This window comes from Molossus molossus, unplaced genomic scaffold (genome assembly GCF_014108415.1).
Source record: "Molossus molossus isolate mMolMol1 unplaced genomic scaffold, mMolMol1.p scaffold_m16_p_4, whole genome shotgun sequence".
In the NCBI taxonomy this organism is placed as follows: Eukaryota; Metazoa; Chordata; class Mammalia; order Chiroptera; family Molossidae; genus Molossus; species Molossus molossus.
The window spans coordinates 92,242,397-92,257,191 of record NW_023425377.1 but is presented as its reverse complement, the minus strand read 5'-3'; the positions used below and the strand labels follow the sequence as shown (position 1 = coordinate 92,257,191).

The 14,795-nt window shown below is 41.7% G+C and overlaps 1 protein-coding gene across 1 annotated transcript in view; it reads left to right on the top strand.

Moving 5' to 3' along the window:
• The window catches only part of PALLD (palladin, cytoskeletal associated protein), a 377,267-nt gene that overhangs the window by 160,822 nt on the left and 201,650 nt on the right, over positions 1–14,795 (top strand). Inside the window, exons 3-7 of the mRNA XM_036241570.1 lie at positions 3,840–3,906; positions 5,361–5,466; positions 7,747–7,821; positions 12,115–12,256; positions 12,798–12,821. Coding sequence (XP_036097463.1) covers positions 3,840–3,906; positions 5,361–5,466; positions 7,747–7,821; positions 12,115–12,256; positions 12,798–12,821 — 414 coding nt within the window. The remainder of the gene's footprint in view (positions 1–3,839; positions 3,907–5,360; positions 5,467–7,746; positions 7,822–12,114; positions 12,257–12,797; positions 12,822–14,795) is intronic.

Below are 14,795 nucleotides of genomic sequence, written 5' to 3'. Positions count from 1 at the left end.
TATTTATTAAGTAGGGGGGATAAATTGAGCAGTATGATAGCATTGTCATCTTTTAAAAATACATTTTATTATTTTTATGTGTACAGAGGCATACACTTTAGACGGATGTGCTCCAAAGTACCTGGGTGGTGGTATTTCAAATGATATTTCTCTTTAATTTTTGCTATGGTGCATTTTATGTTTTTTGTTTGTTTTTTTCTTCAAGGAAGTACTAAAATGGGTAAGTTTTAAAAATGGAAAGGGAGCACCTTTTAAAGTCAAGACAGGAGGCTCGTGTTCTGTGACACTCACCCACTCTTGACCCCTAGGGGAGAGCGGAGACCGTGGGCATTTGACTCCTTCACTCTGTGTGGGAGGCAGAACGGAAACACCTCACATTGGAGCACAGATACATAGTAACTGAAAGGGCTGGGACGTGGGCTTCCTTCAGGTCGGAGCCTACATGAAACACGGAATGTGATGGTTTGGTCAATACAGAGGCAAACGTTAACCTGAATCAGGAGTGGGGTTTCCTGATCAGCAGGTGCAGAGCAGATGGCTCAAGGGAGGAGACAAAAAAGGAGAGGGTTGCCCTCGGGGAAGGAAGGGAACTCTTTGGCACAGATGAGGAGATTTGATCTGCTCCCATCTGCGAGAGCTGCTCCGACACCTGAGACAGAAGGTGACATTGAGATTTCACAAAGGTTGGACAGGTGTGCGAAAATGAGAGAAGGTATTCTCTGGGGACACCAACCTTTCGGTCCTTTCCTTTCCTCTGAGAATCAGCCGAAGGAGGAAAATAAGAAGGTCTTTCTAAGTAGAGGTAATCAGAGGGGATTTTAAGAAATGATTTGAATGTTTGGAATTGTCTGAAAAGGAGCTATTTCTCTCCCCAGTTTCAAGCCACGTTGAGAATGTCTGTGACGACTCCCACGGGGGTTTTGCTGGCTCTCTGCATAACACTCATGATTCCAGCGAAACTGATCTCTCTCAGGTTCCCGTGACTTTCTGATACCTGAGTCTACGGGTTTTTCTGTTTCCCTGTTCAGCTGCTTCGACCTCCTCATCACAGTTCAAACTTTCTCCTCGTCTGTCACCTATTTTAGATGGGTGGTTGTTTGTTTTTCTCTGCTTTGCCCCCATCCTTTCTCAGTTCACCCCACACAGTTAATTTTCCCAGTCACCACCCAGTGCCTAGATGTAAAGTCCGGACACTTTAGCCCTGGTGTTCCACCCCATGTTTCTAGACGTGCCTCCCCCCATGGCCACCCCCACAAGATGCTGCTCCTCTCTAGTTGCATAGTCTACTGCCTGTCCCCAAACAAGGCTGCAGTTCCTTGGTCCCATTCATTCATCCCATCAGAAGTCCAAGGCATGAAGCTGGGCGTCGGAGGAAGATGGACGCACACAGCACAGGGGGTCAGATGGAACAGGCAAGGCTGTTTCCTAGGGATGAGGTCGTATGCAAATGACCTAACCTCTTGGTTCCTCAGTTCTCTGATCTGTAATTGGATATAACTTACCTCGTAGTGAGGTCGTAATTAAATGCTATAAGGTTTCTAGCAGACTGCCAGGCAAATAGTTAGTACCCAAAAAATTGGTAGTTCCCTTCCTAAAACCACTTCAGTTCTCAACGAACTTAAAATTTTCCAGCCGATGTGATGTTGTAAGTGATGTAATATAAACAAGAACACTGGAAGTTCAGAGAAGACAGAGCACAGAAAAACGAAGGGGCCGATCTTAAAAGTACAGACTGGGTAGGAGTTTCCTATAAGAATGAATAATATAGATAAAGGTACAGTCACAGGAAAAGACCAAGAAGGAAAAGCCCTTACCAACGTTGGATGTTCATTTATTTCAAGTCCTCATCTTGGCCCTGGCCGGTTTGGCTCAGCAGTTAGAGTGTCGGCCTGCAGACCAGAGAATCATGAGTTTGATTCCAGTCAAGGGCACGTACCTCAGTTGTGGTTCGACCCCGGCCTGGTCAGGGTCAGGCTAGAGGCAGCCAGTCAATGTGTCCCTCACACATCGATGTTTCTCTGTCCCTCCCACTCTATCTGAAGATAAATAGAAAAATATCCTCAGGTGAGGACTTAAAAAAATGTTTTTTTTAAATAAATAAATAAATTTAAATAAATAAAGGATCTTGGGGATTCTTCCTCGCCACCCTACTTCACGGTGCACCCCACTGCATTCCCACTGCCCCCAATGCCCCACCCTGCTCTTTGCCGTTTCATTTCACTCACCACCACGCCATGTGTTTACTTTCCTTGTCTATCATGAAGAGAATATAATCTCTGAAGAGGTAGGGGTGTGTGTGTGTTTTCTTCACCATTGTGTTTTCCTTACCCGTCGAGATAGACAGCAGGGAGAATGTTCACTCTGGATTGGGGTTATGTGATGTGGAAGTCCAGGAGGTTCCGGAAGACAGGAACATTAATCTGACGTGGGTTGAAGGCAAATTTGGGAAAGAGAGAGATGGGAAGATGATTTAAGATCCTACTGTGGTAGTCCAGGAACTAGTGAAGAAAGCCTCCTCCAGGTGGTGGCTATAGAAATAAATAGAAAGGGACAGCAAACATTCCAGCAGAGTTACCTAAACATGATTGTTTCAACATCCATAAAAGGCTGTAAAAACGTATTATAGTCCTGGAAAGGAACACTTAGGCAGCCATCCAAGAGAATTAAGTAAATGTATCTATTTTAAATGTATTGATAGGCAAAACAACTAAGTGCAAGGAGTACGTCTAGTGTGATTCCATTTGTATAAATAGGTACTTAAATATATGTATGTTGATACATTAAATTTAGCTGAAAAACACACACCAGACTGGTCTTTATTACAATGTCGCACAATTTTGTTCTATTTGGTTACTTTTTTATAAGTATGCTTTTATATTAAACATTTAAAAATAGATCATTTAAATAACTCAAGTTATATAAAGGAAATATCAAGAATATACTTCTAACCGTCACACTGATTTTAAATGTCACCTAAAATCTCTCTTCACAAACAACATGCACATTAAATGTAAGTACAGTATGCATTTTGACTAAAAGTCTGATTCTTAATTCAAAAACAGTAATGAAACAAATGAATTTGGGAAAGCATGACCCCAAATCAGAGACCTTTTTATTGGAGAATGAAGCCACCGCCATGCTCTAGTTTATCCTGGAGTCAGCATTTCCTGATTAATGAGGACTGAAGACGGTGATACCCCACCCCATGAAATCTCCTGGGAAAGGGTTCAAGTTCAAAACCATGAATTTTTTGCCCACAGACACATTCAAATTTATTTTATGGTTCATAAGCCATTTACAAGCATGGTTTGTGATGGCCAAAGTGATAAAAATGAAATTAATAATAAATTTGACATTACAAATATGTGATTTGAAGAAAGCTTTTCATAGTAGTTTTTTTTTTTTTTTTTTTAATGATTTTATTTATTTTTTATCCTCAACTGAGGGTATTTTTTTCATTGATTTTTAGATAGAATGGAAGGGAGGGAGGGAGAGAAAGAAACATCGATATGAGAGAGACACATTGATTGGTTGCCTCCCGCCCAACACCAGGGCCATGGATTGAACCTGCAACCCAGATATGAATCAAGTCCCTTGACCAGAATCAAATTTGTGACCCTTCTGTCCAAAGCCCAATGTTCTAACCACCGAGCCAAGACTGCCAGGGCAGTTCTTTTTTGTAATGATTTTCTAAAGACACAGTGCAAGTAAAAATGGTCTGAAACATTCTCTATTTCAAAATTAGACTCTCTGTGTTATTATTTAAAATAAAGAACATTACTCTTTGAAGCAATTATAGGTACTGCTTGCATCTTAACTTTATTATTTTTCACCCTTAGGTGCCAGTTCAACCGATTCTGACAGTGAAAGTCTAGCTTTCGTATCGAAACCTGGAGCTATGCCGCAGTAAGTGCCCTCACCCTCCTCGGGGTTATAGCGTCGAGTGTTGGCAGAAGTGTTGGGTTAGGAAGCCCTCCGTGTTGTGTTTTCATGGAAAAGGTCCACTGATGTCAATCAAAGATCAAATATTTGAACTTTGAGCATCATTTTTGACTTGTGAATTTGAACTTCAAAGTCTGCATTTCATCGTCGAAATGCCAAAATACATCATGTTAGGTTCAAAGACAACTGACCAGTTTTATAAATTTATGAAAAAAACAGTCATGTTGAGAGAAAATGTATTAAGTCACTACTAAAAATAATCGGGGATCCATGTATTTATATAAATGGGGAAATATCTTATTAGGCCAGCAATGTGTTTCCATTTGGATCAAGGCCGTTTCTAGTTAGATCTTATCATGAAAATCTCAAAATTCAGTTCTTCCTACAAAGACATATTGATTATTAGTAAAGTGTTAATATCTTAATTATTTTGCAAAAAATCAAAATATGCCAGAATTTTGTAGAGCACTCTATGAATATCAAGATTGTGTTAACAAATCCTTTTGATCTGCTAGTATATACATAACAGTTATATCCATTCAGCATCAAATAGTCATCAAATGTTAATGCTAAAGGGACCTTAATAAGATCATGTATGTATTCGACCACCTCTCGTTTAGACAAGGACATCGAGTTCAGTGAAGCTACATGACTCTCTTGGGATTCCACTGCCAGTGACCTAACAAAACTGGGTCTAGAAATCAGTTCTCTTTTTTTAAAATATTTTTTCTTTATTGATTTTTTTAGGGAGAGGGAGAGATAGAAACATTGATGAGAGAGAACATTGATTGGCCGCCTCCTGCATGCCCCCCACTGGGAATTGGGACCACAACCTGGGCATGTGCCCTGACCAGGAATGGAACCAGCGACCTCAGTGCGTGGGGTTGACATTCAAGCACTGAGCCACACCGGCCAGGCAAAATCAGTTCTTCTTAACTTTTGTCTACACCTCACTAAATTTTATGCACTAAGAAAAGACAAAAATTTCAATACACTCTCAACTTCACAAAATTAGAACATGAACAGAGAACAGCTGCTAGACTTAAAATAGACAACCCAAACTTTGAATTAAATATAGGAGCCTAACCCTAAAGATTTTAAATATCTTTCTAACTGCTAAAGATTCGACTTTCTCTAAGTGTTTTCCTTTCTCTTAGGATTCTCATGTTCGGTGCCTCAGGTTTGCTGATAATGGCTACTTTCCTTTTCTCCGTGTGTTTATGTTGGTAATGTCTATAAGGTTCAGTCCGTGCTTACACTGGATGCAGCTACTCTAACTGTTCCCGTTTCTGAAGCCCTTAACACGTACAGTGGATTATGTACACAAAAGGAACGGGGCTATTCTGTGCAAGTGTTTTAAAGAATAATTCCTGCTTTAAAAACAATTCAGATTGAACACTTGCCTCCCTATTTTGCAGAGCTCAGAAGAAAACAACTTCCGTTTCCCTGACAATAGGATCATCATCTCCAAAGACAGGAGTGACCACAGCTGTGATTCAGCCACTATCTGTCCCTGTTCAACAGGTAAGTGTGCCCCGGACCAGATGCACAAGCAGTGGCAGTCATTCGCAAACTTCTTGGTGTATTTAATATAGCTTGAATTTTACTAGTCTACACCTCGAAATTGTTTCTGAGTGGAAATACAACTGGGAGAAAAGAATAATGGTAGGTAAAGTTCTTCCTTTTAATCTACTAAAAATAATCTTGATTCAAAGCCACAGCGCCGGTCAGTCAACATCTGCATTTTCATTGGGACCTTTCCTCTTTAACTGCCAATAATCTGATGGAATGGTATCTGTTTTATCGAGACTGTTTGATTGTTCCCCCACAGATGTGCTGTCTTCCATTAGGTAAATTTATTATCTCATTTAAACAAATGAGATACAAGAGAGATCTACATACCAACAAAAGTAGCCTCACCCTCTAAGCCCTAAACAAGTAATAAGAAAAAAATTCAAATTCCTTGACTTCATGCATTTTTACCTTGCTTTTATTTCATTGTAAGACTGCTTTATTCAAGAAAGATCTATGATACTAACCACTGGAAACAATTTGTAGTGCGTTTACTTTGCAAACACAAACAACGTGCACTTTTTTAAAGTCATATTAAAATCTAAATGCCTCTAAATCAAATATATGTTACTTTGCCTTTGTGCTGTGATGAGTATCTTTACAATGCTCACAAAAGGCTTCTCCCACATCCTGGAGCTGCAAACTCCTTCCTTACTCGTATGTTAAGGTTGTTTTGTGAGCATACCGTGCCCTCGATCTGTTGAGCACTCACAGATATTTTAGTAATTACATATACTCTGTGATATGAAGAATATGCAGACAGTAGAGAAAAGACATTTGAGTTCATAAACTTGAAAAGAACCGGTCAGTGTAAGTTCCTTGGAGGTGGCATATAAATAGGTATTTCCTTTGAACCCCTAAACTAGGGTGGAATGTATAGAATTATTTCTGATTAAATCAGTGGATTATTTTTTTATGTTTAATATTTAAGTATTGATGAGTATTTAATCAATGCTTACCACTGTGCTAGGAATTTCACACTGAAAGAAAATACATATCACCAGCTCCATTCCCACACAGTTTATAAACTGCGCATGGGAAACAGGAAATGTACACATGAAACACTTCTCGAATGGCATAAACTGTATTAAGGTGTAACACAGAAGCCTAAAAGCAGAAAGGCACACATGCATCTAAATATGTAAATATCCTAGTAATGTAAGCGTTGTTTTAAAATGGTTTAAATTTTACAGGAACACTGAATGGAAGGCAATAGATCTCACCGTACAGTTGGGAGAAGGAAGTGCTCAAAGGAACTCCATTGCTTTATTGTAGGCAAGGTGACATAAAGGTTAACGCCCTGGAGTCGTACTTGAACAAGTAATATAACCTTTCTGTAACACTTAGAACAGTGCCTGGCACAGACTAAATACTATATAAGTGTTCATAGATTCTTTGGACATAAAAAGACAGTGAGAAGTGAGGCCCAGGTCTCCTGAATGTAAAGTCTTACAAGGATAATGAATAGGCTCATTACCACCATCCTGGCATCTCTGCCAACATTCTCAGTGATGTCCTGTGGCATATTTGGACATATAATATCAGATCACCATCATCTCAGGTTAAAAAAACTAAGTAATCTCTTACAGTGAAGTGAATAAATCCAGAGTGTTTGAAAATACATGACTGTACACAAAGAAATATTTTTTATTCACTACTCTGAAATCCTTTTGTTTTTCCATAGATGAGTACCATTCAGTAAGGGTGTATGCACCTTGGTCTTCTGCACATCAAGAAAAAGAACATATTTCATTTTCTTTATTTCCTGCCATCTCTATCAGTATCAAAAAGAATACGAGTTAAACGTAAGATAGGTAGCTGTTTAATCATTTACCTTCCACGGCCAGTAACCTGTGCTTTTTAGTCAATGAATCCAGACTATATTTTAAAAAATGAAACAGAATGTCTGTGAGAGCTTTTAAAAAGACCCCTGTGGAAGTCCCACACACACAAATCCTTTTGGCCGTAGCATTTAAAGGTTCATGGATCCCCGAGGAAGCAGGGGACTTCTGCCTTGAATATCCTCTCGAATAGAGGAGAGGAACAGATGTGCAGTGAGGAAGCAGGCAGTGTCTGTGCTGGGACAGTAGATCAGCAAAATGATATATGGAGAGACTTTCGTTCACTCGTTTCATTCATGTGGAGCGGCCTCAATAACGAGCCGTTTCTTTAGCCCGTCGTCTCAGCAATTTATATGGTGAGGATTTCATCCGTGTGTCTCTGCTTTCGCAGGTTCACAGTCCAACCTCGTATCTCTGCAGACCCGATGGAACCACTTCTGCCTCCTTTCCTCCTGTGTTCACAAAGGTCTGACATCTGCAAGTCTCGTTCCCTGCATTCGCTTTGGGGCTTCGATTCCACTCACATGTGGCTTCGTGGAGCCATCTTGGAAAAGGAAAAGGAACAGATCAGTAGACTGATGGTCATGGTCACCTTTGGGACTCAGCAGATATTTATTGAACAAGGGCTGCGTGACTACATTCTCGTGAAGGGGTCAAGAAATGTGGGCATGGTCAGTGGCCTGACAGAGGTCAGAGTAGAGTGGGAAAACCAAGGCCGAAAAAATAAGACAAAATTCTGTCTAGGATATTTCTTGGGACAACCAGCAAGCTTTATAGAAATTAAAAAAACAGATTTTCAAGTTGTTCTAAGTTGGTGTTTTGTACTGCCGAGCTCAGTGACATTCATTTCGTTGGACACCTGTTCAACTCAGAAATGGTTCCATGTGGCATTTCTTCTCCCTCTCCCCCCACCTTAAGTGGAGAGGAATACCATGCCTATGGACTGGTAGACTGTAAAGAATTCATGGCTCTCAGGTTAATCTATACATTTCATGTAAATCTAGCTAAAATTCCAGTGGGTTTCTTATATATGTTTGTTTAATACTGAATTTGGCAATTTGATTGTAAAAGTTCGGTGGAAGAGCCCTGGCCGGTTTGGCTCAGCGGTTAGAGCGTCGGCCTGCGGTCTGGAGAGACCCGGGTTCGGTTCCCGCTAAGGGCACGTACCTCGGTTGCAGTTTGTCCCCGGCCCTGGTTGGTCGTGCGGGTGGCAGCCACTCGATGTGTCCCTTCACATCGATGTTTCTCTCCTCTCTCTCTGTTCGGGTGAGGATAAAAAAAAAAAAAAAAAAAAAAAAAGTTCGGTGGAAGAAAAAATGGCTAAGAATAGCCAAGGCACTCCTGAAGAAGAGCAATAAGGTGGTGTTAGGGAAGGGGTGGGATTTGTCCTGGGACATCGAGATCTCCTAATGTGTAGTATTAGGAAGGATGGAGCTGGCCCGAGGCTAGATGAATTGACCAGTAGTCAGAATAGAGCCCACTCCGGCTCCTCCAGAAACGGGCAGACCACTGGGTAAAGAATGAATTCTTCAGCAGAGGCGAACACTATTAAATTCGATTTCTACCTCATGCTTTTCACAAAGCTCAATTCCAAGTCAACTAAAGACAAATGGGACAAGCAAATCTATAAAACTTCTGCGAGGCAGTAGAGAAGGGCATTTCACTTTTCTTTGCGTAGGGAATGATTTTTTTCTTTAAAGCCAGACTGTATCCAGTTTTATTAAAGATTTTAACCAGTGTCGCTGTAAACAGCCAGGGAAGGCATCCTTTGATCCTCAGAACAGGAGACGTTTGCAGAGGGGTGGACATTCACGTTTATATGTAGTTTTAAGAGCTTTTCACAAGCAGCTTTACGAGACCTTCACCAGAAAGTCCGTGTTCCCTGATGTATTATTGCCTGGGACACGGTGGATTGTGGGGGTGTCAGGGCCCAATGCACTTTTTGGTTTAAGCAAATAAAGTTCATGCTGGTTGTCCTCAGGAGAAGAAAAGAGATGGTAAGATTTCGTTTTCCTGCCCTGGCCGGGTTGGCTCAGCGGAGGGAGCGTTGGCCCGTGGACCGGGGGGTCGCGGGTTCGATTCCGGTCAAGGGCAAGTACCTCGGTTGTGGTTCTGTCCCTGGCCCTGGTTGGGGTCATGTGGGAGGCAGCCAGTGGATGTGTCTGTCTCACATCTCTCTCTCTCTGTCTCTCTCTAAAGATAAATAGAAAAATATCCTGGGTTGGGGATTAAAACAAAAAAGATTTAGCTTTCCTCCCCCACAGGGCTTCTGTCACAGCATCCCTCCTGGACACTGGGAGAAATCCTCAGACACTAGACACAAACTCACGTTTTGTGCCGTCCAGCCGCTAGACACAGACATTGAATTAGTGGCGTTTCCCTCTCTCCCAAAGGAGAACTGTGCAGCATTCTACGTTAGCTTAATGAAAAGAAAAGAACAAAATTCTACATTCGTATCAAGATTGATTTTTTAAAAATCTAGAACTGTAGAGTGATATACAGAGAAGCTCAGCGCACCTCACCGGGCATGTCCAGGGAGTCCGCTTCCTGTGTCTGGACTGCGGCATCTGCTCCCGGGCTGCTGCTTCCCTCCTTGTTGGTATCTGTTTTTCTTCCCTTTCCTCTTACTCCTTTTCCCTTCCCCGTTGTTCCGTTCATCTCCCTGCTTTGCAGGGTCCCTGTGGGCCTGGGCTGTGGTTGCTGGAGACACAGGTTTAGCACATAAATCTGCCCATCTCTCTAACTCAAGCGAGCCTTTGCTTTGTTGACCTTAGCGTCTCTTTGGCCTTTCTCTTGGGCATGATGGTTGACAGTGGATGCAGGTGGGCTTTGCCAGTCCCAGGTGTGCCTCCGTCTCTTTTCTCCTATGGCTCTGAGAAGCTGCCCGGTTTCCCAGCCAGCACCTCTGCCTGCCGGTCACCAGGCTCAGCTGGAGCCGCAGGACATGTGTGGTCTGTGGGACTGAGTAGTAGGAACACACATGAGGCCATCCATCCAAATAGTTAGACCTTTCTAAGGAATCGGTTTCATATGGACTGGATGTATGTCCGGAGATGCCCTCTATGGACCCTGAAACACTCAGGACCCAAATGCTACCCTGCATGGATGGCCCAGATTGCCAAGCGCAACTTCTAAAGGTTGGCTCTGTCTCCTTCGGGGCTCCTCCTTGTGTTCCTGCTAGTTCTAATGGCTAACTGTGTTTAGCTGGGGCTTTTGCCAAGATAAAAACGTTTGCTCCAGGAGGAGCCAAATTGTAATCTTGGAATAACGATGGAGTTTTGACTGCTTAAGGTCCTTGGCGTCTACTGTTTCCTACGTCTCCGGCTTTCTAGTGTTCGAGCAAAACACACAGCCCTAGGAATAAATCAGTCTCCTCTGGTGTCCGTAAGCTCACACATGAAAAATATTTGTGTACCGCTTGTAATCTACCGTGAATGGCTTCCTGGACAAGCCCGGAGGCGTGTAATAATTAATCCACACAAGCTGAGCCCCATGAGCGACACTTTCCTGCTATGACCCACTCAGCTCTTTCTGGACTCAATCAGACAGAAACAGTCTATTTAAAACCAGGAATTTTCTACAATTAAAAAGCAGGGGGGGAGAAAGAATGCAATCAGAAATCGTTAATAATCTTAATATTTTCACTTGAAGACATTCTTAACCACCAGAATTCTTATCAAATGCCTTCGCAGACTCCACATTAGACTTTTTCCGTTCTTTTGCCAACAGCATGACTTCTAGAATTTCCATAGCGCGTTAGCACCGAAGGTCATTTGCTACAGGATATGTTTTTCCCAGAACATGATTGGTTGTGTTTTCAGATAATTTAAAAACAAAACAGAACCAAAACAGAGGGAAAAAAATACTTCTTAATGTGAATTTGTTCGCTTTTGGTTTATGTATAGGTGAATTACTTTATCATATTTATATTGTTTTAAGGGTTCTACAGACCCTATCAGAGCCATGTTCCATAGTCAGAAGTTTAAATGGTCAAAAATGTAAGCCCCGTTGCTAAGTAATCCTGGAGAAGGAAGGTAGAGAAGGGACATATGTAAGGAAAATAGTAATCTTTTGATATTTAATAACGAGTATATAAAAGCTGTACCTCTTTGTATCTATGAGGCCAAATTAATTTCTGATCTGTTGGACTGTAAAAGTTTATTGGTCTGGAGTTGGAGTGGGTGGGGGGGTAGCAAGGGTAAAAACAAACCAGGAGGAAATGAAGGTCAAGAGGAGAAAACAGCTGCATTTTAAAAAATTTTACTCTGAATGTCAAAATGAGAAAAATACCAAAACCCCTCATCTTAATAAATCCAACAGAGGGAAATAGTTGGGCAGAGGTGATGGAGCATGGGGAAACAAAAACATATGTCTGGTTTTCATAGGAAAATACATTCATATGGTATATGATTGTTTTAAGAAGTATGCATTCTACCAGCTTACTCTTGAATGTAGATAAAGGAAGGTAACAGTTGTTACCGTAAAATTCTGTAAGTACCAGAGTCCATAAATGTGCAAACGCGCCCGACATTTCTGCAGGCCCCGTGGTAAACCATGCTCATTCGGTGTGTGGAGATTATGAAAAGTGGATGATGAATGGGTCTAAAGGTGTTTATCCTCATCTGAGTCAGTGATCATTCTTTTATGATGCAAGTTTTGCATTTTTTTCCTCTCTGAAATTTAGAAAGTTTATTCTCTGTTGTGAGATTGTATAAGAAGACACCCGAGTCTGATGGGCAGTGTTTTTCTCGAATTTCAGGAACTGCAAAACATAGCGGCGTCTGAAGGCCAGGTGGTGGTGCTGGAGTGCCGGGTGCGAGGGGCACCCCCACTGCAGGTCAAGTGGTTCCGACAAGGGAGCGAAATCCAGGACTCGCCCGACTTCCGGATTCTCCAGAAAAGTAAGGAGAGGTGCCCACTCTCCCAAATCCAACCCTTGTCTTCTCTCAGGCGTCAGAAAAAGCAACAAGGGTGCAGTCATTTGGATGGACCAATTTCTGTTTTCAAAGAGAGAGAGACAGGATACTCTGCACGTGGGAGGGGCCCAGTAGATTACAGTGGGGTGCTCGCTGGCAGACCCCTTTGAAATTCCAATGAATGTTATATGTTATTTCTTCAGGAAAAAAAAAAAAAGATATGTACATTTGAACTCAAAGTTGTGCAAATGATTTTAAGAGGCTTACAACCTTTTATAAGACCTTCTATGAACTGCAGTTTGAATAACTCCCTACCATAAGCTGTTACTGGAATTTGGGTTTTTGTGTTTGCAGAAATGTAAGTCAACCTGTCACTTGATTGCTTTGGTGCTATGGAGTTAGTCTATGACATTTTGGCAGACGTGCCCTAGACAAGGTAATAGGGAAAGATAGGGAGGCTTATCGTTAATGGAACCCTATTCTAATACCACGTTCTTATTTGCTTTTCTCCTCATGTGGCGAACAGAACCTAGGTCTACAGCTGAACCTGGTAAGAAGCTTTTGCTTTTTTCCTTTGGTAATGTATCTTTGGAGTTTCAATAGCTCTTTGTTTCTGTTTCAAAGCCATAAGCAGAACAATGTTTTTGCAGTTCCCTGGAAATGTGAAACCCCCTTAAAGACAATCTCTTCTTTATCAAAACTGGGGTCTGTACACTGCATTTTACATCAACTTCTTTATTAGTAAAACATTAAGTTCCATTCAGACAAGAAGGTCAAGCTCAGGGACTTAAGCTTTTGAAAATATAGTCTTTTATACTCTGAAAGCCAACTGAGCTAATGATGAAAAAACATCCTCCTAAAATTCCAGTAGACGAGAACCGTCTGCCGCATATTTCTGCTGACCAAAACCCACTAACAGCCAGACTCCCCAGCGTCAAAATGTGTCTCACAGGAGAGCAGACCCAAGATAGAAGCAATGCTGACTGCCAGGCATTTCTCATTGATGTGCCCTGAGCCATAAAATTTTATTGTCCTACAAGCATGAAGAAAGTCATCTTGCCCTTAATTACCGGGTCGTTTGACCTCCTTCGAGGGTTAGGTTACCCAGAAGCATTGGGTTCAACTTCTCTCTTGCCTCAGACTTGTTACACATATTTTGACTCCTCATGGACTAAAGTGATGTTTGTAAAGGGAACCAAAGTGTTTGTCTAGGTATATCTTCCTTGGGACCACTTTCTCTGGTATTTTTCTCACCAGCACAGTCACTGCTTTTACGTCTTGCCAAAGGGTAGGCAATCAAATCTGTGCCTCTACTTTGGCCTCAAGCAGATCCTTCCAGCCGTGTGTCCCTCTGGGGCCTTGGCCTGACTCTGTCCCTTCTTTGAGGACGTGAAGGTTTTCGGTGGGTTACAGCAGCTCAGATTACTGTGCTCAGTCCTGAACCTCTCACTTCTGAGCATTGGGTTATTGGAAGCCGAGCATGATCCTGGTAGGATCCAGAGTTTAAGGGATGCTGAGTACATCCTTAGGGAACAGCTGGAATTGATCTGGTGCCTTCTTGTCAACTAGAGCATGTCTCCCTGCTTAATGTGTCAGTCACCACATCAAATACTGTAGTCACTTTCCAAACCATGGATATACACAGCTTTGTTTTGTCTGCAGTGAATCTTTGTATAAGATGGCATAAAGCTGGTTCCCTGATACATAGAACTTCTGAGACTCAATCTACTGCATGAGCTAACACAGAAATCCTATAGCGAGTTAGGGCATATCTTTTGCACTTACTATTTGAGAGAGACCAGATAGATAGATAGATAGATAGATAGATAGATAGATAGATAGATAGATAAGATAAGATAGATAGATAAGTAGGCACCAAATATCTTATTTATCTGCAAGAAAGTTTAAGCAAGTCTGTGGAGCAATTTATGTCTTCTGATGCTTTATGTACAAATAAAACTAAAATCTTGGGCCCAAACTTATAAAAACTTGACTACTGGAACAGATTAAGACTGCTTTTGATGTTGCAATTTTGGATTCTGAATGAATTCATGCGACTTTTTCATCATGTTGTTACCCAGTGTCCTCACTTGCAGAGATGGTGACGATTTATGAAAAGTCTCCCATGATCTGTATTCAGAATCATAAGCAAACCATTATCCAAAAATTCAGAACACTTGTTGGAAACTGCATAGTTTTGTTTTTGAGTGTGTACATGTTTGCAGGTAGAAAGCACTCAATATGCGGGCTAGGAAGGGTTACGTTTGGGTGAGAAGGGAGAGCAGAGGCGTCTCCTGCCATCCCCTCCTCCACCCTGTTGTCCCATCCTCATGCCTCCTTCCCTCCCGTTTCATTTAGGGTTTGCTGTTTTGCTTCTAGAATATAGTTTTGATCATTAATTATTTAATAAAATCAGGCCTCAGTAGCTTTCTGGAATAATATGACCTCTAGAACTTACTGAAATGCCATCTGGTTAAACGTGGCAAAATCGTGAAAAAAGCTATGGAAGACCTTCCTTTTAACC